The sequence below is a fragment of the Athene noctua genome, chromosome 12, assembly GCF_965140245.1.
Source record: "Athene noctua chromosome 12, bAthNoc1.hap1.1, whole genome shotgun sequence".
Lineage (NCBI taxonomy): Eukaryota > Metazoa > Chordata > Aves > Strigiformes > Strigidae > Athene > Athene noctua.
Genome location: NC_134048.1, coordinates 15,229,950 through 15,250,151, shown reverse-complemented (window position 1 = coordinate 15,250,151; position 20,202 = coordinate 15,229,950). Strand labels below are relative to the sequence as shown.

At 39.5% G+C, this 20,202-nt stretch overlaps 1 protein-coding gene across 16 annotated transcripts in view; it reads right to left on the bottom strand.

The window, feature by feature from the left end:
- The window catches only part of EBF1 (EBF transcription factor 1), a 283,869-nt gene that overhangs the window by 27,249 nt on the left and 236,418 nt on the right, over positions 1 to 20,202 (bottom strand). For all 16 annotated transcript variants that reach the window (XM_074915724.1, XM_074915728.1, XM_074915735.1 and 13 more), the window contains one exon: positions 6,649 to 6,737. In XM_074915724.1, coding sequence (XP_074771825.1) covers positions 6,649 to 6,737 — 89 coding nt within the window. The remainder of the gene's footprint in view (positions 1 to 6,648; positions 6,738 to 20,202) is intronic.

Here is a 20,202-nt window from a genome sequence, read left to right as displayed (position 1 = left end):
ATGGACCCTTAGTGTATGGTAATGAGGATACCATATGGTGGGAGAAAATGCACAGAGAACAATTGTGCTCTACTGGATGAGTGAAGCGAGCAGGAAGTTATGAGGAAACGCAGGAGAGAGATTTGTGCGTGTGCTCTCTAACTCAAGGGTTTCTTTCAGAGGGGGGTTCTCTCTCTTCTTAATCTTCTTAATATATACATGCATAGAAATGACAAGGAAACATATTGTACGTTTTGCAACATCATTCATCATAAACTGTCAGCTATGTTTGTAAATCAGCTTGGTAAGATCTTATAAATTTGTAATTCTTAAAAGGTAAAAGTGCTAAGTTTTTAGACAAAGTGCAGGAAAATTTAAGCACTTCTGACAAGTAGAAACATTAGTGGTAATCATTTCAAAAATGTTTGCATCTTTCTTGCCTGCATGTTTAGCTGTAAATAATGCTGCAATGAATAAAAGCTTTAAAAAGGGGAGGGGAGGATGGAATGGAATAAATATTTTTTATTTTATTTCATTTCCAAAAGGATAAAAAGTAATACTTGATCAGAACCATACGCATGCAAGATTTTGCTGTAAATGTACATATGCTATACAGTACGCTGTACTAACCAGACCCTAAACCTGGTAAGACAGCTTGCTAAAGGCTGCAAAGTCAATTTTGTACTACACATGCTTCATAAAAGATGAATATAAATGCATTAGTTAGACACGGTGAGCTAAATTAGAAGGTCAGGCAGGGCTGGAAGGGCTGAAATATCACACAACCAATGACTGTAATTACTCTTTTTTTAAGTCTATTAAGTGGTGTTGTTCTATCAAGGCTCAGGGGTATAGGACATGAAGTACAAGATAAAGTAATGTGTATTTATTACTCCCACGGGATCAATTTACTAGATATTTTCAGCTCCATGGAGCAAAATACACAAATGCAGCCTTTGTTACTTTCTTCAAACTGTGGCTTTTTCCTTCAGAAGCTCTGCTCCTCGAAGGGACTGTGTTTACCTGTTTGGTATCTTCCTGCACCCTCAGTTAACTGTATTTTAAAACAATAACAATAACAATACAGGAATAGGGAAATGCAGGGTTCCCTGTTACAGGATGTTCAAACAAGTGGTTCAAGTTGCTCAGATGGAATGTGCAGACTAGAAAATCCAATCCCAGTCATGATTTTTACCCCAAGGCAAAGCAGAAATCAGGAATGAAGAAAGGAGCAGAGCTCCTTGTCATCGTGTTAGCCGTGATCTATTAAAAGTTTTTTCATAGATTCTAAATTACACCATCTGCTCTAATCATTTGCTGAGTAAATGCTGACCCACTTATAAAGAAAACTCACTGAAATGTGTATGCACACTGTTGACCTTCAGAAAGGAAAGGGCTCCTTGCCAGCCATTTGTATGTGGCTCTGCCCTTCAGCGAGCAGTGTGGCTCTGTCTCTTCGCTCGCTCTCATTTCAGACTCTGTATATTCCCAGACCTGCCTCTGAAATGCACCACCCCATAAGGGTGATACTTTCATAGTAGTCTCAGGCATCTTGGTCGTTGTCTTCTCAATAGCTTTGAAACTCTCTCCCTGAATATTTTCAATTGGATAAATTGAAACCCAAACCCCAAAAACCCAACCAATCCCCTCAACCAACTAAATGTCCAAACCAAAATTAAAAATCCCCAACAGTTAAGGGTTCAACACCCACCTTAACTCTGGTCTCACATTTCTATAAATTTTACAATACTGTGTAGAAACCACCAAGCACATCCTTGCTATACAGATGAACTGCAGGAGCAACTCTTCCCATGCTCCCCCTTCCTGCCCATACTTAGTATAAAAGTTTTCTAACAACCCTCTTGTTACGCTGGGTGGAAAAAAAAAAAAAACAAACCAACAAAATGTGTGTTTTCTTAGCTGAAGATGACTAACTTTGGTTAAAATACAGTTAGCAGATAGAGATCCATTCTGGAATCTCCGTTGGGTCTGTCTAAAGCAGCAAACCTGAGCTGCCTTGTCTTCATTGCTATTTTAACCTGGGCCAACCCACCCGCATTTAGAGACAACCTTTATTTGCAATATAAACAATACCCATGTCACAATGGATAAAGGGCAGATCTGTGGGATTTCATATGGGAAATGACAACTGCTTTTGCCAGCCACTGGTTTCTAATAACCACCTGTCTTCTATTAGTGTCCTAAACGAGGAGGTGGGATAAGGCTGGGGGGGCCTAATGACTGACCAGAGAAAAGGAGCTGAAGGGAAGGTGGAGCCTGGTTACGTGAGCTCTCTGCTCAGCAGGAAGGCCCCTGTGTGCTAGAGACAGAGGGAGGCTCCACTCTTTCATCTACATGAAGAGAAACCAGAAGTAAAGGTCCCTTTCAGGAGGGATAAGGGGTCTCCTAGAGAGAGCATTTAAGCAACAGATTGGGAGGGAGAGGACATCAGAACACGGAGGGGGTCAGTGCAATGACTTGCTTCTCAAACACAGTGAACAATCTTTGTGCTTAATTTAAATAAAAGTGATGAGTTGTAAGAGTGCTGAAAATGGCAAATAAATTCTAGGAAATTGCATATAAAGAGGAATTGTTGTTATTAAATCATTTAAGATGGATGTGTTTCAAATCTAGCTCACAGTTGAAACTGTTTTACAGCAATAGCTGTGGAGTTTCAACAAAACTGCAGAATTGCAATGTATGTGCCAGGGATTTATTTTAAAGATTGCAGGGTAGTTACATCAATGAACCTCAATAGACTCAACGTGTTGTTGTGATCTGAAATCTGTAGTGATTTCCATTGCAGTTACGTATGCAAGAACCAACAGTATGTGTGTATTTGTGTGCATATATGCAAACACATGAGACCGGGAAATGGCACACACGTGCGGGCTTATTCCCCAGCTCCACAGGCAGGCTTTCTACAGGCTGCTCCTACAGGACAACGATACAGTTTCTTAACATTAGCATCATGGTATTTCTTTTCACTTCTCCCCAGAGGTCTCTTGTTTCCTCTGATCTGCCTCCTGTCTTTATTAGAAAGGAAAGACTATACTGCCCAGCACACTCCTGGTACTTGATCTCACTCCAAGCTTTGGGTGCTAATCCCACCACCTCTGTATTGCCTGTCTCCCCTCTTGATGCATGTGTTTTTGCATGTGTGTGTATGTACCGACGTGCACATCTGCTAGTGACAACCCTACGCTGGCTGCTTTCCCCAACCTACTCTGTACAAGAAGAGAACAGGACTCTGGCCCGTAGCTGGCTTCATAGCCCAGCTGCCAACAGCAGCTCCCACTTTTTTTCTCCAGAAACTATGTATTGCATTTCTACTTTAAACACATCTCTACATTAACAGTCAGTCTAACAGTTCAAACACCCTAGTTCCCAGGTGCTCCTGTTCTCCTCGTTATGGGAGAAATTTCTCTGCTGGAATTTGGCTACTGAAGCACTGAGAGATGGAAAAAAAATCAAAATCAGGCTTTTTTCTTTGCCTACTTTCAGCAGATAGCTGGAACATTTCAAAAAATTAATCCCAAGCATAAACAAAGACCACTTCTGAAAATACTGGTTCTAAACTAGTGGCGATCAAACTTCTCAGATAGCCTCAATGGTTTTAGAAATGCTGGTTGACACAGATATGGCTCTTAAATCCTCAGCTCTGGAGAGTAGAGAATGTGCTAACACTCACTTGACGGCCTCAACAATTCTCCTTGACTTTGGGGATAAGTCGCACAGCAGAATTCTCTTTTTGGTCCATGGGAAGAACTGCATGCTGTTATGAACACAAAAATTATAAACATTTCTGTTTCTTGAAAGATCTCTAATTTTTCCATAATGTTTCAATGGAATAATGGCCACAAACCCTAGCAGCAATTATAGAAATGTGTTTTGTATTATTTATTTAATGCATAAGCACAAGCTTTTTAATGAACAGAAAGTGATGATGCACTGGCAGGACAATGGGGAAAATGAAGGAAAGGATATTGAAAGCTTTGAGCACTGCTCTCCTCTCTGCTATCTCGCTCTCTGTCTTTCTCACACATTTGCCCTCTCTGCCCATGGTTCCACTGTGGAAGCCATATGGCTTCCAACTCTTCTAAGTAGCCACTGAGAATTGTCTATGGTGGAATACTGCCAAAGTCCTTCCTGGTTTAATGACATGGGGAAGAGCGCTGTGCAGTGCTCACCCAGCACAGAGACTCACTGCGTCCTTGATTATGATTCTGGAGCCAGCAAGTGATGCTGGGAATTGAACCATCAGTGCCTCAAATACAGAAGTCGACATGTGCCAACCCCTGCTGCATTCAGTCTCTGTGCGTGGCATATTAATGAGTCCTGAACTTGAGGTCCAACCTTCAAGCTTGCACAGAAGGAATTACTCAAAGACAAAAAAAAAAAAAAAAAAAAAAAAAGCGAGGTCCCCCTTGTCCTGTTTCTCTCTAACCTTGCATAGTGACACTAGTTTCTTCACTGAATTTGTTCAGTTCTTAAGCAGTAACTCTTCTTTTAGGCCATCACACCATACCTCTGCATACATAACCACAGTCTCCCTTGATTTAAAGATTTGAAAAAATAGCTTGAGAAGATACTAAGAACAAACACATTAAGCCAAGAGGGTATATGAAGGGACAGATGACTCAGTGCTAGCCCTCGTTCTCCTATCCTATCCATAAATACCTGGTAAATGTTGGAATCAGGATATGGAGCTAGATGCAGCTTTCTTCTGCCCGCTTTTATGTCTCATGACACTAGATAGAAAGAATAATGTTGTTGTCTGCGTGATAACAGTCTCATTCTAAATGGGAAAAGGGAGGCTGCTCAGCCTGATGGCTGCATTCCCATGCCAGCACAAAAGAGCATTGCGGGGACCCCCTCAGTGCCATGGGTGTCAGAAAGGGAGTCCAACGCCTGTGGAAGTTGTGATGCACTACAAACCCCAGCTGCCTAACCTAATTTAGAATTGCTCAGTCTTATTTTACTTGAATTTCCTGATCTAGAGGTAAGTCATGTCCATCTACTAGTCAGCTGGAACACGGGGTTCGGGGAAGTTTTGCAACATTTCTTTTGTGCCTCACAAATGCCTGGTGCATAGTGAAGGCTGGTCTCTTATAGTCTGAGAAACAACTTTTCTCAACAAGCACATTTGGCAGCAGAGGCATGATACAGACGGAAGGGCTCCTACAAAGGATGCTCTCTTTCTTTGGAAAGGGTTGCACCTCTGGAGGGAAGTTTGACAGCCTATGAAAGCTGTGTTCCTGCTGCAAATCTGTCCAAAAGTCAGAGAAAGGGACAGCTTGTAGAGGGTGAACAGAGCCAATGTAAAATGTAACGCTGCAGGAGAGCATGTTCCTCTGGTGGTAAGCGAGAAGGACAACATACCATCGACCTCAAAACCACAGTCTACAGCCTTCCTAGGCAAAGATAAAAGACTTAACAAGCCTGTAAAAAAAATCACATACTGCATTTTATTTCTGCCAAGAAATAAACCACAGCAAGTTATGGCGTTCATGAAATCTTCTCACCTTTGAAATGCTTTAGAAATTTAACTAATCAAAGCCCACAGCAATCCCTGATGAAAGCCTCCTGACAGCTCAGGAAGCTACAGAAAAAAGGTCACAAGATTTACCCAGTCACAAAGGCTAAGCTGGATGTGCATTATTTGAGGGATCTGGTCTAAGGCATCAAAGCCCAATTTGTTCTATGTCTCAGGTCTGCAAACTCACATCTTCCTTTCCATAAGTCAAAGGCATTGTTCTCCAAGTACACACACTTTGCTTATTTGACTCCTCAACTCACTCACTATCAGCCATGATGCTAGAACAGATAAAACACTGGTCACATACAGTGACTCCAGCTCATGCATGCTCAGTGTTCCTGTGGCAAAGACCAACACTTTTTCAAATACCTCACCTTCTTCTCCAGTATATCACAAAACTCACTGGACATTCTCACCAGAGAAAGTACAGTATGGCAAGGTAGCAAGAACAGATGTGAGCGCAGACCCACAGTGTTTTCACGGTACAAGACAGAAGTACCGAACGCCTACGTGAACTACCCCGTTTCCTCCTCAACTCCTACTTTACAGAAATCAACAACAAAAAAATCCCACTAATTTTGATGGGTGGGAGAAGAATGAACATCAAATTACTTCACTACACATTGCTCTAATTATTTGAGCAATCCTGAAATAAAGCAGTATATAATAATTATTATTTCAAACCAAGACATGGTGTAGCAGCAGTGGACATACATTCCCTGAAGATTCAAGTAACTTGATTTTATCAGTCGTGAAGTTCTCAAAATTATAATGACATGTACTACTGTGACACCAAAATCGAGAAGTGTCATTCTTCTATGAATAAGCTGCTCAGGTTCCAAAATACCAACCAAGAATGTGTTCTTTGTTAAGTATTTCAGAACACAGAGTAAGATTTGCTTTTAAGGCAAGAGCTGTTTGAGTTAGCTGTGGCTCAGAAAGTCAGAGAAGTCTCATAAGCCTACAATAAAAGTTGCTGATTGGTCTTTATTGGTCATGCCTCTGTTTCAGCTTATCTGGGTTGGGTACCAAACCAGGGCCATTACATTTACAGAGTCTTGCCCTTTCAGACAAAAACATACAGCAACCACCTTTATCATATTTAATAAAACAATAAACTTTGTGCTGACCTTTGGCAAGCGTTCAGGGTCACCAGGGTGCCGGGGGATAACCTTCTGTAACCTTTGGAAACCATAGTCAATGGTGGGTTCGTTCAGAGCTGAAACAACAACAAACAACATGGTGATGTGATAAATGCATAGCAAGCAGGCTCTGTTGCACTCTAACAATTGGCAATGCATTGCGAGACCAAGGAAGGATCACAGCAAAATCCCCTTTTACTGAAATCGGCACTGACTATGAAGTCTTGGTTCAAATGCTATTTGTGGCTGGGTTTGAGTCTTTGCTTCAAACAACAATGCAAATCTTCCCACTTGAGTTCCTAAAACAAGGTTGCTGGAAAATTTGGGGATGTTACATACATCTTTCAAATAGGAAGCAATTATTACCTCTGAAAGCTGCAACGAAATTAATTTGGTAAACTTTGCACCCCATGTTTCAGGTTGGTTTTCTTGCTTTCATATTATGAGGAAGGACCTTTGTGATTGGAAGGCAAAAGAAGTAACTATTAGGCAGTCTTTCTTGTTCCAGATTCTATTATGTGTTTAATATGCTCCATGTGCAATGATCACATATAAGTTTTTTGTGAACTACAGGCATTTGTCTTGGCAGAGGCTTCATTTTTTGCTCATCGACACTGACTTCAGTAGCCCAGCTCAGGCTCCAATCTGCACTTAACTGATCCAAAAGACTTAACGAATTTAAAAAACCAAAATCATCTATGCTTTTAGTTCATCTTTTCCCAGTCATTGTCCAATAAAATGGAGAAGTAGTGGAAGTGGAATACTTTAATCTTCATGAAAATGCTGGTCTGCCTGCATTAATCGAACCTCTGATTGTGCCAAGCCTTTAAGCACATGCTTATCTGTAAGCACATACTTAAACTCATTTGCTTTCAGGAAAGCAAATTTGAGCATATTATGTTTTTTGTATGATTGCCTATAATTACAGGGGACTGTACTGAATGACCTTCTAGCTACATTTCCAGTCATATGATCACTTTAAAACTCAGATGTTAGTGAGACTTCAACATGTGCTTAAAATTTCCTAAGTGCTTTGGTGAACTGGAACAACAGTCAAGCATTCTCAAGTATCTCTAAACAACAGCACATCTTGACTCTCCTACGCCAACAGAGATGATGAAATTTTGCATAGCAATTTGCTAGCAATTTTTTTGAGTTGAATGAAAACAAAAATTTCCAATATGGATTTTTATATTTTCAGCCTTTTTTTTGATGGGAAGGAAATCTAATTTTTTTTTCCCCATTTTTGGGTCACTTGAAATTTTTCTTATTTTGTCTTAGCTTATTAATAGCAAAATAATTATTTTTTGCACAAGGTCTGCCTACTAAATTATGAATATATCATTCACCTTGATGATGGTTTTGTTGTGAACTTTATTATGTGGCTAAAATGATGCCATCTGCTTCTTCGAAAGAGATTTAACATCAAACTGTAAGTTCCAGTCTCACTTGTGTGAGCGCTCTCATGTGGCTCAATAATGCTTATCCCAGAGCAAGTTAAACAATTCCATCAGTCTGATCAACATGGCACAATTTGTCCATACTTCCACCTTTTAAGTGAAGAGAACATTTTTTCATACTCCTAACATCAAAGATCTTTAGCCAGACCACATAATTATCATGGAAGTAACATCTAATCCCTGGTTTGTTTTTAATTAATTGCTGTTCCATAAACAATCACACAAACAGTTTTTAAAGAAACTGTTCCACTGAAATTATTATTTTCAAACCACATTTCTACAGCAGATGGTCCTACTGGCAACCAAAGGGTCAGATTTTTATATCCTACTGGACGTACAGTACATTTGAACTCCATAAGTAGGCCCAGCAATGCTACTGCAAAGGCAGAAGGGAGGTGGTGTAGGGGAATCCAGATCTACCTAACAGCAGTGAAACAGAAGTGTGGGGCTGATGGGGGCTGGCCGGAAAGGCACACAGTTCTGCAGAAGCTCAATATTTCTCTAATAGCAGAAAGGGATCTTCTGAGCATATCCTTAAATTACTGTTACATTACTGTGGTAGCACCAGACTAGAAATCTGTCAGGATTTTACTTTCCGGGCTATTGTCATAAGTTTTTTATCGCCCCAGAGATCATGGCATCCCTCTAGTCTCCTTGGGTTTTTTCATGTATTCCCCTCTATCAGGAATATCCGAATTAAATCTTTTCTTTATATTCAGGTAATTGTATGGAAAGAGTGCGAATAAGGCTATTCCCCTGCTTATGTCACTTTTGGTTGTTGGATGGTTGGGCATTTTTTCCACGTTTCCTTTCATACCCTGGCCACATGCTGTCCACTCTGTTGGGTACTTTTGCAGAAAGTAGCACAGTACCTGGCTTTGTGACCCCCTGGTTTCATTAACTTTGAGTTTCCTTACATGGCTTCTTATCATGGACCCATTTAGTTTAGATCTTCTTCAAATTTTACAATAAATTAATTTACTGCTATTTGTATTTATTATCAAAAATAGCTGTTCTCTGAGAAGATTAAAAAAACTCACCTTAGAGTTCTAATTTACATTTCTTTTGCAAATATGTTAGAAGATTTTAGCGTGGTTTGTCAAATGTGTTTCTTCTCTAATTCAGTCTAGTTTATGGCCATTTTCCCTTTACATCCTTTGGGAAAGTAGTTACTAAATTCTGCAATATTATAAATGGAGGCCAGTTCTGAAATCCCCCTAGAGATAGCAGTCATTTTCTCATATCTTCCCACACATTCAACACATTTGAAATCCACAGAGTATTTCCTGTGAGTATTTTCTGAACTAAATGACCAAAAAAAATGTTAATTTTATGGTCCAATCTCACAAGGCATCAAGCATCCTCTGAGAGATACTGAAAACTTTCTGCTTCAAATAGCTTCAGCTTTACTTTAGTGGTGGGGAGAGGCTGCACACAGCAATTTGCATGATTGGGTCCTAAACTGTAGTTGTCCAATATCACTCATTAGTCTATAACTATTGAACCCTTTCAATCTTAGATAAAATGAAAAAAAGAAATCTTTAGCTGACAGAATATCTAACCACAGATTGGACAATATCAGCCCTCCATTCCTCAATTCATTTATAATTCAAGTCAAATGTAATTAGTCATATCTCAAAAAAAGAGCCCTGTTTAAATATTTACCCCCCCCTTCAGTGTTAAGGCCACACCAGTTTCTGTGTCAGCAGCTGGCAAAACTCCAAAGAAAAGGTGATACTCTGATCTCTAAGCATTGCAGAAGAGTCAGTGCTCAGGCCACTGTTAGTGGCAGATAATGTACAAGGTCTGATGCCAGCTTCACGCAAGGTTTTGCCTCTGTCCCCAGTGCATGCGAGCCTGGTCTCTGCCTTCGAAGTCCATTCACAATAATGCATTTCCCAGTGCTCTAATTCAAAGAACATTTTTTTTTTTTTCCCCATGATCGGGAAAAAAGAATCAATAAGAAATACAAACTCTCTATTTGTGTTCTTGACATCCATACATTAAAAACAAGCTAACACACACTGTACTTAAAATGCATTCCCATTACCCTAAATTTTAAAAGTACTATTGAAAGTACTACTAACTTTAAAAAACTACTAAATTCAAATAGGTCCCAAGGCTAATGGAAGCAATTTGTATACCAACCCAAACTGACTGGCCCACTTTTCAAAATACAGGTATGATAATCTTGCGGTTTTAAAAGGACATTTAAATTGAAAGACTGTGAATTTAGTACATAATTATACCAATAGAACCCTTTAACTTGTCAACTTGTAAATCTAAAAGGCTATCAATCATTTCTAAAGAGGAAATAAACCTTAAAATTCTTTGATTGACAGTGCTTACTTTTTATGTGGAAAAAAAAAGGAGTAAAGTGGCCAGAAATCCATTTACAAAAGTACATTGTTTTACATAGGTGAGTAAAAAGCCAATAATTACACCTCCAAAAGACATATAAATCAAAGTAAGTACTTTTCCCTCACTTACATATTTTAAGTTGCAGTAAACTTCAGGTAACTTTTTATTAAAATACTTTTCCAAATGCAAAGCTTATTGAAGCCATTAATAGAGTAGCATTTTCATTTAAGCTAATATAATCATTTTTGCAAATACAAGATTTAAGCCATTTTTCTCCTTCCAAACAATAAACTTTCAGCCTGTCTCTTGTGTGAATTAACTAAAATTACACCCAGGTGTACAAAATCTGTCTATCTATCCTAGTGTATGAGTTAAGGCACAATATTTATTATTCTTACCATTTTATGAATTACTTCTTAAACCCTTGAGGAAGAACTTTCTTTCAAATTAGACTCTAACAGAATAAGCCATGAAGCTCTTTATGCAGCAAGTCTAAAGCCATAACTTATAAAATCTAAGGCTTTTAATCAAGAAAATGCACAATGTCTATGGAAATAAGGATGCGTACATTATATTCATCTTTTCAAAGTCTAACTTATTTTTCAACAGAAATGCTGCTTATGCCTTTGAGAAAAATGTTTCTACTGTACATATAATTTCAAATTCTGCACGAATAATTTTAATAACTACATGTAGATAATCCACCATCTTTAAACATCTTTTTCTCTTTTTTTTAGCTAGTCAGTGGAGGGCTTTTTTTAATATTTCACATAATGAATTCCTACTGTGTCAATAAAGCTTTTGTCGTTAATTGAATGACTGTCTGATGTATCTGAGAGAGGAATTTTTGTCTCTGACCACGCCGCCAACTTACAGCAGAATGATCGACACTTAATATCAGCAATTAGAAGGACCTGTTCAAATATCATATGGAATTCGTAGCTTGGGGTAGTGTAGGAAAACTCTTCACCAAGGAAAACTCATTCAGCGAATGCAGAGAGTAATTGAATTAGACACATTTTAACATTATTATTCAAAGAAAAATAAACACACACTACATGGAAGCATTATGGAAATATTTCAGAACATAAAACATATCCAGTTAATTTGTTTCCCATGCATTCATGGTTTCATTTATTCCTTTTATTTTTCAGCCCTTGTTTCTTTTTCATTCTGTTTGACCCAAAACCAATGAGAAAGCAGCATTTAGACCTATGAACTTCCCATATGCTTTTCCAGTGTAAAAGGCTGCAAGTAGAGGGATGGGATTCTAAGGGCTCAGATAACAAAAACAAAAAAAGGCTGAAGGCTACAAACAAATTGGCCTCACGTCCACTGGTCTGACTGTCATCCCAGATGAGAAATCTGGTCTTGATTGTTTTAAGTGAAACACCCAGGGAAAGACTGCACATGGGAACTAAATGTCCCACAGCGCTTGCTCTTGTGGTGCACCAGAGAGTCACTGGTTTTCTTGGAAGCCAGAGTCATTGTGGGGAGAGTTTGAAGAAGGTAAGACTGGCCTGCAGAAACACAGAGCTATAATGGCTTCAGATTATGTCCAGGAGGTTGTGGCTACAACAGTGGAATGGAGGAAGATCCTTTAGATTGTCTCTTCACAAATCCTTTTTCTTAAAACTTGGCTCTACAACAAAATTAGACACCTAGTGACAACTGTTACGTCAAGAGATGAAGCTTTGGGGTCTACAACACAGTTGTTTTGATTTTTTTTCCTGTTTGATGAGAGAAACTTCATCAAAACATAAACAGAAATTGACTCTGTGGCCAAGACACACAAAATTACCCATCTCAACACCTCATAGCCATAAAAGAGTATGAAGAAATCCATGCAAAAATGCTGCTGCACTGTCACAATAATGAAGGCCAGGTCAGGAACACATTTAACATGTCTCTCTGTGCCCAGATTAAACCAGGTCAGAACATTTGAACACACAGAGAATTAATAATGTCAATAAAATCAAGGGCAGCTAGAAAGGTAGACTCTTCAATGGGAACCTTGCAATTTATAGCTAAAGACTTCTTTTCTTCTGGACATTTGGCCTCTTCCTCCATCAACTCAAATGTCCACCTTTATAATCAGTTCTCTTCCTTTTTAATCTGTACTTCTGTCTGTACTTCCATCCTGCTGAGAAACAGCAGTATGGGGTGCCAAGTGGCAACAACTGCAAGTAGTTAACGCAAAATGTTGTGGCTTCCAATTCCTCACTCCTACCAAGCACAGACTCTATGACGAGATGGAAAGCCCAGGCTCCAGCCTCTTGTAGAGACAAGATGCTGCCATGGAGCTGATCCAGTGTATTTGCCTTTGCTAACATCCTGCGGCTTCTGTCTCCAAGCTCTAGGTCATTTCTGCTAGAAGCCCCTGACACTAACAAAATAAGACCTCAACTCTGGGAGGTAGGGATAGGACAGGATAGACCATATTAATATCAAACTCCAGGTGCCAAAAGGCCTTGCTAAGGCCCTGCAGTACAGCAATACTAACAATGGATGATATTATAAAGTAACATCTTGACATGGTATACTTGTAAGCAAACCCTACCCAAAAACTCTTATGCATAGTGGCCTCTTTTTGCCTGCTCTACAAAGACAGAAAAAAAAAAAACAACCTTCAAAAACCCATCATCAAATGAAAAAAAGTCTGTTTTGCAAATCTCCCTGCAAAGACTATTCCTTTGCTAATTAAAGACCGTTAAATGAAAACATGCAAGCATTTGAGCTATTTGTTGTTGTTGTGAATTTGGCTTGCTTTTTATAAAGTTTCCTTTCCACTGACTTTCCTTGGAGTGTTTATTCCCACAAGCGATGGAAAACGGAAGTGGGTGGGACAGCGAGAGTTGAGCTAGAAAGGCCCTTCCAGTGCTAACTCAGAATTTCCTTGCTTTTCTGGTCTCAATACTCCCTCACTTAAACATACTCTTGTGCACTGAATTCCCATTTTTAAAATCAAACTCTGACATGATGTCATTTTTTAAATTAGAAATAGAGATATCTGAAACGTAATTCCTATATTTTATTGCTGTGTAATGCCCAGACACCACGTGCATGTGCCAAGCAATAAGAAAAATGCAGAGCTGAGTCAAATGATAAATCTAACACCTAGAGTTTCCCTAGTGACTGCTCTTTACTTGAACTAAAGATGCAATAGGCCAGCTTTTGAGGCAGCTCCTCTGTGTTCATCAGTGTTATTACAAACGTGATAGACAGCGTGATATTTTCTTCCTGATAACAATTTTTCTTCAGCAACTAGGAACCAGAGGAGTTATTCCCTTCCAACCTAGCCCAGTATATGCAGCCAGTGGGGGTGCTGAAGATGCAAGGAATGCATGTCTTGAGCCCAAATTTTTTTATGAAAGTTAAGGAACGAAATTACTAGATCTGTCTAGCAAGAATCATGTGTTGGTTTCTCAAAATACATTAACTCTGAATGTTCACTCTTAGCAACCTGCAATGTGGCTTGAAAAAAAAAGTCAAACAATTTGTGAGCTTCACAGTTTCTTCTTCCCCTGACTGCGGTGACCTCTTGTCTAATGGGGAGGATTCAGCCTTAAGGGAGTTCTGAAACAGAGTCCAGTTTCAGGCACTGGAATTTAAACATACCAATTTCAGAACAGGCTGGTAGAATTCACTGGGGATATGTATACAGAGGGCCAGAAGGAAATTAATGCATGTTGGTTACTTCATCTAGTCATCTAGGTTAATTGATGCATCTTTGGCAGTCATTATGAAAAGGGAAGAACATCATTTACACGTGAATATTTTCCTATTTGTCAGACACATTCTGGTAATGCACATGAGCATCCAGGAAAAAATTTACTGCAAATGGCTAGCTCTCAGTGGATTACCCCTTCATTTAAATAAATAAATACATGTACACAAGCACAAAAATGAATAGAAGCCGAGATTTAAAATAATGGGTGCCTAAGGTTAGCTATAAGATCTATTTTTAGGTCTACTTAAAAACATCTAAAAAATAAAGACGCTGCATTTATTTTTAAACTGTTGGCTCAGAAACAGATGTAGAGATATATGATACAGAGTGTAGGAAATACTAAAATGTCACCTCATGTAACTTTTTCTTCCATTTTTTACGATACATATTTTCAACATTTTTTCTTTGCATGGACTCCTCAAATTCTACAATGTATGTGCAGACACCTTTAAAATTCTCATAGAGATAATTTTGTATAACATACAGGAAGTTGTTTCTTTTTGTCACCCATCACAAACTCCTTTGGGGTAGACAGCATTGAAAACCATTGTTGTAACATGTTGGTATGCAGAAATATTTTCTTTTGAATAATCCCTCTCACCCGCTCACTTTTAACCCTGCTATTTCTCACCTTCTTTTCAGATCATTAAATATATATATATATATATATATTAATATATATTATTACCAGGGGATGCATAAATGAAAAACTCAGTATCCTGTCTGAATGCCAAAGCCATTCCTATCAGAAAGCATCTTAGTCTAAATTTGGCTGTTTCTTCTGATGTGCAAGTGCACTATGGTCAGAGCAAAAAGAATCTTCAAGAGGGAAAATTGGAAAAACACCAGCTATCGCATCCAAAAATCTCTGCAGATGAGATTCACAGAGAAATGCAAGTAAAGCTGAATCATAAAAATGAGATGAATTGTGCCTAGCTGTAATGAACACTATAGGTGTGATGTTCTTGGAAGGCACTGACCTCCTGTAAGATTTAATTTAGGTCTTTAATACCTTCTCCATAACTAAGCTTAAATCCCTTGAGAAAACAATAGTTTCTGAACATCTTTATTTCTAAACATTAGCTTTGATTTGTCTGCATGAAATTGCAATAAGGCTACTCACTCAAAAGCAAAAGGAATATTTTGGCTATATCCTCCACGATGCAGCAAATTGTTTAAAATTAAAACAGGTGGGTTTGTTGTTTTCTAGTTTGTAACATTTAAATAGAAATGTATAATTTGAGAGCTCTCAGTACTCTCTGATTTTAGCAGCAGTTATATCACCTGCTTCTATAATTGTTCAGGGTTTTTTTGCAAAAATTTTGACAATAACTGTTATCAAGGGTAAAAAAAAAATCATACCAGCCTGTCTGATAAACATGTTTCCCTGCCCTCACACCCCAGTGAGCACTGTGACACTATACTTTTATCATCTGGTGTGTGCTCAGAATGAGCTTAGAACAGCAATTGCCAGGAATAGGCAGGCGATAAACTGCATTGATTTAACACATCTTGTTTTCAATCATGCTCGGATTTTCTGAGCACGCATTTTTCCTGTACTCCAGCTTGTAGCTTTTATCTGACGAGCTGATCCCTTTTCACTGGAAAATGAAAAGGTCGCACAATAAGACACGGTTTACTGGAACTTGAGCACGCACCAGGGAAAGTATTTTAGATAAATACTGTCAGACATAGTGGAGCTGCATTTCAACAACACAATTGCTAAACAACAATACTTATTACTCTCTAGAACAAGCCTACAAGCAACTTATGGCTCACAGCAGGGGAGATCTCAGAGTTAGGCTCAATAGTTAAAGAAACCTTATTCAAGCCGTTTAAAGATGCAGTATTGCTTTTGCCTTACATGCACCAACTAGCCATACCTCAGGACCAAACTAAACACCTCTTCAGTGGCTTTCCTAGGTAATTTACAAATGATGGAAAACCACATCAATGACTTTTCTTTTTTTGGCAGATAGGTAATAGACTATGTGCTTGATGCAATTTTTCCAATGTGGTACTGGGTGGTGGTAAAAAGAAAATTATCCATATGTGAAAGTAATTTAACTGAAACTAATTAATTAACCAAGGTGAGTTGCTGAGGAGGTCGGTAAACAAGCAAAGAGTAATATGGCATGATCCATCAACCAATGGCCAAGGTATGGTAGGGTAATAACAATAATTCTAATTAATTTTTCTCCTCCCTCGGAAGTGACTGTAGTGATCCTGACCAATACAGTACTGGAAGCAAAGTATCTTTCCTTATTCCTTCCACAGGGGCAAAGAAAACTTCCAAGTTATTCTTTACTGCACTGATTATACACAAAAAAAGATCTCACCAAGTAAAGAGGGAACCTGACTTAATTTTCCTCCTCAGCCTAGGTGAACTAACATCCATTTCTCTGCAAGGGCTCAGCTGCCAGTCTGCAGCCAAGGAAGGGTGATTGGTTCACTCCAGCTGCAGCCCCCTCTCAGCATCTCCTTCCCATGCTTCACCTCCTTCCCATGCTTCCTGTGTACACGTGCACATAAACCGAGTATACATGGGGTCCTCACCTGCTCACACATCTTGTACTCCGTGCAGCGCCTAAACCTACCAAATCCATCTTGGTTTTTTCCTACCATCAGTCTTTTGAAAACAAATTCAAAAAAGCAGGTTTCCCATCCACCTCACCCCTTCAGACTTTGGAAGAGACCCATCTTTGTTCAGTGCTTCCTGGTCTGCTCCCATCTTCCAGCAGCCTTTTCCAGAAGACAGACCCTGTTTTTCATGGACCCAAACAGCCCCCAGACCTTGCCCTGCATTTACACGTATTTCTGCACCACTGCTAAAAAAGCCAGCCCAGCCCCTTCATGAATAACTTGGTCTGCAAGTGAGAACAGCATGTTCAGTAGAGGGATTCCTTCGACAGAGGCTATTTGCTCTGGCAGCAGCGGGGACAGCCCCACGGTATTATTCTGAATCTGTCATGCTCTCCTAGCTTGCTTGTGTACATACTCTTACGTGGCAAAAATATCACAAACAGGTGATGTTTGTGGGTGAAAGCAGTCCTTCCTGCCTTTTCTCCCTGATATATCATCATTCATTACGTTTGCTTACAATTATATACAGTCCCTCAATCTCTGCAAACAAGGGATGGGGGTAAGAAACTCCAGCCCCTGATCCAATCTGCACTTCTGGAGAAAGCGGCCACGCTTCTCCAGGCAGCTGGTCACTCAGACACAGTCAGCTGCTGGCTCAGCTTCCCCAGAAGAGCTAATGAGACACCGTAATACCACCTATTCCTCATGGAAGTTGAAATACAAAGGGAAGTCCCAAAAACCAAAGTATCATCCCCACATTCTTCCCATTTGTCAGCAATGTCAGTGCAAAACTGGTGTGAAATACTTATGTTTTCCTTGCTTCTCCTCAATGTGCTTATTAGTCACTTAGGTCCAGCATAAACTCATCTTAAATTCACTTTGTCCAAGATCCTTGACCAGTATAAAGCAGAACCATTCTGCCAATTTTTCTGAAACTGTACTGATACTGGCTGGAAACTTTACTGGCTGGAGCTTAGTTTATATTTTGCATATATACATCAGATAGCCAAGCCTCTACCCCTAGTCAGGTACATCCATCTTTCTCAGATGTTCTGCTCACATTGTCAGTTTTACAGAAAGAATATGGTAAATATTATTTAAATTACATTTCAAATTATAATTTTAAATAGGCAAGTCACAAGCAAAGTGAGAGACCTCAAGAAAAGTATGAAGTAAAAACCAACTTTGCATGCAAATACCACTTCACATTCAGCCCTGTGAGTCTATCTGCAGGAGAACTCATACAAGCATCGATTTCTCCCTCTAACCTGGCAAGTTTTTTACTAGACGAGTAAGTTGAAAATCCGTTCTGCATTTTAGGGTTATCTCATGCAACACAGGCAGAATTCTGATATGTCTTCTTCATTAAGTGCTCATAATCCCAGAAATGAAAGTAACTCATTTCTTCCCAGGGTGCCTGTTAACTGAGAAACTCATCTTAATTGAATGCACAGATCAGTTAACCATCTTCAGATCCGCAAACCATTAGTGCCCCATTTGCACAGCAGCTCTGCTGGAAGGTCTCCTCCCACCACTGTGCTTAGGGGGATCTGAGGTTCAGCAAAGGAGGGGAGGTGCTGGAGGCGATGAGCAAACACCGTCAAGGGTTTAACGCTCATGACAAAATGAGTGTTCTGGGGCCGAACAGGCCTTCGCTAAATTGTCAGCGCTAGATCACCTTGCAAATCAATTACAGAGAAATCAACAAATACTGCAGCTCTGGCCCCAAATACGAGTTAAGTAGCCTCCAAACACGCCTACAGAGAGATCACTAATCTGGAATCCGGAGCCTCACAGGCATAAGAAACGAGGAAGCAAAAATAATTGCCTGTATCACTCCCTTCGCATCTTGCCTCTCTCCCACCATCACAATTTACCATCTAGAATATACTTGGTAAACCAGTGAAAATGAGTATGGAAATTAAAATATCCCAGGAGCTACTGTTCGCCTATAAAGCTGATGCTTCAAAAAGAAACTGAGAGAAAGTGAGGAGTCAGACTGAAACTCACTGTCCTGTTATGAAAAACTTCCAATGTTGCATTTACAACGGGAGTGAACCAACCTTTGGGTCTTCGGTGGTCACTGCTGAGTTCGGGATACACACACATCTCTGCTGGTTGGTGGCACCCCGAGGCAGCAACCACATCCCTACACTCATCCACACTTCTGTTTTGAGGCAGCTGAAACTTTTTTGCACTCAAAGAGGGCTCACCAAAATTAGCGATTTTCCTTTTGAAATGATTAAAAAAAAAATAAATTTGTGTTACTCCATTATTTTTTCCTAAACGAGAAATATTATCATTTCCCTAATTTAAGGCTGAGGTAGAATAAACAGATTAAAGACTGCAAGATGATCAGAAAATAGAGTAGAAGATATAATGCTACCATAGACAACCAGAAATGATCTCACAGGTTTATGATCATGCATTTGTGCTTATTTCCTAATTTTCTAGGTATCCTTGGCAGCCTATAGGAAAATTCAGATCCCAGCCCTGAAGATACCATAAAATACCCTCAGAGTAGCATGGTATTGTCCATTTTCTTTTGTATAAAATAAATACCTTCCTTCCATACAGTTCAAAACAAAATCCAAATCCCACTGTAATGGATTACATTATTCGGCACAGATTTGTTTCTAGTAGATACCATAAGAACTGTTGTCATTATGAAAAATTGCCACCAAAATATATGTGTATCGTATTAATATGCCTCAAAGTTCAATACTGACACAAACAGTATCATCAGGTGATAAAAACAAAAATGCTGCAAGTGTGACATGAAAAAAGAGTATTCGAATGTTAAAATCTAATTTAGCAATTTGCAAATTGCCGGTCTAAAAGGAGGAATTTAACATTAATCTTGCTGAAAGTAGCATACTTATCAGTAACTGATTTGTAGCTTTCCAGGCAGTAAGCAATATATATAAATATACTTCTGGGTCCATCAGCAGTATGCAAGAATGCGCTTAAACAGAAAAACCCACTAAGGCCCTGAGTGCCGAAATATTAAGCACCTGGCTGCCAGAGTTAATTAGTCTGCACAGAGCAATGCACCGAGCTGCTGCTCCTGCTCCAAACCAGCTCCATCACAACTGGCCTGGGGCATCTCTGCTTTCTGCTCTCCTCTGCTGTGTATATGCAACTCAACAGTGAAGGTTTTTCTTCCTCCCCCGTGATCGCCGTGCATGCCAAGCCCATCATCTTGGTATCTAACCACTTGCTGTAAGGACACCTCTGGTCACCAAGGAGGACACAGATGGGAAGGAGCAGCATCCTGCATCATTTCGCAGCGTTGCACACTTAAAAGAGGAGCTGCTTGTCTTTTGGCCCGTAACGCATTTAGCTACTGTGCAAAGCAGGCACAAAGGCTATCAGAAACTGCCTCCATGCAGGGAAGAATTTGCAAAA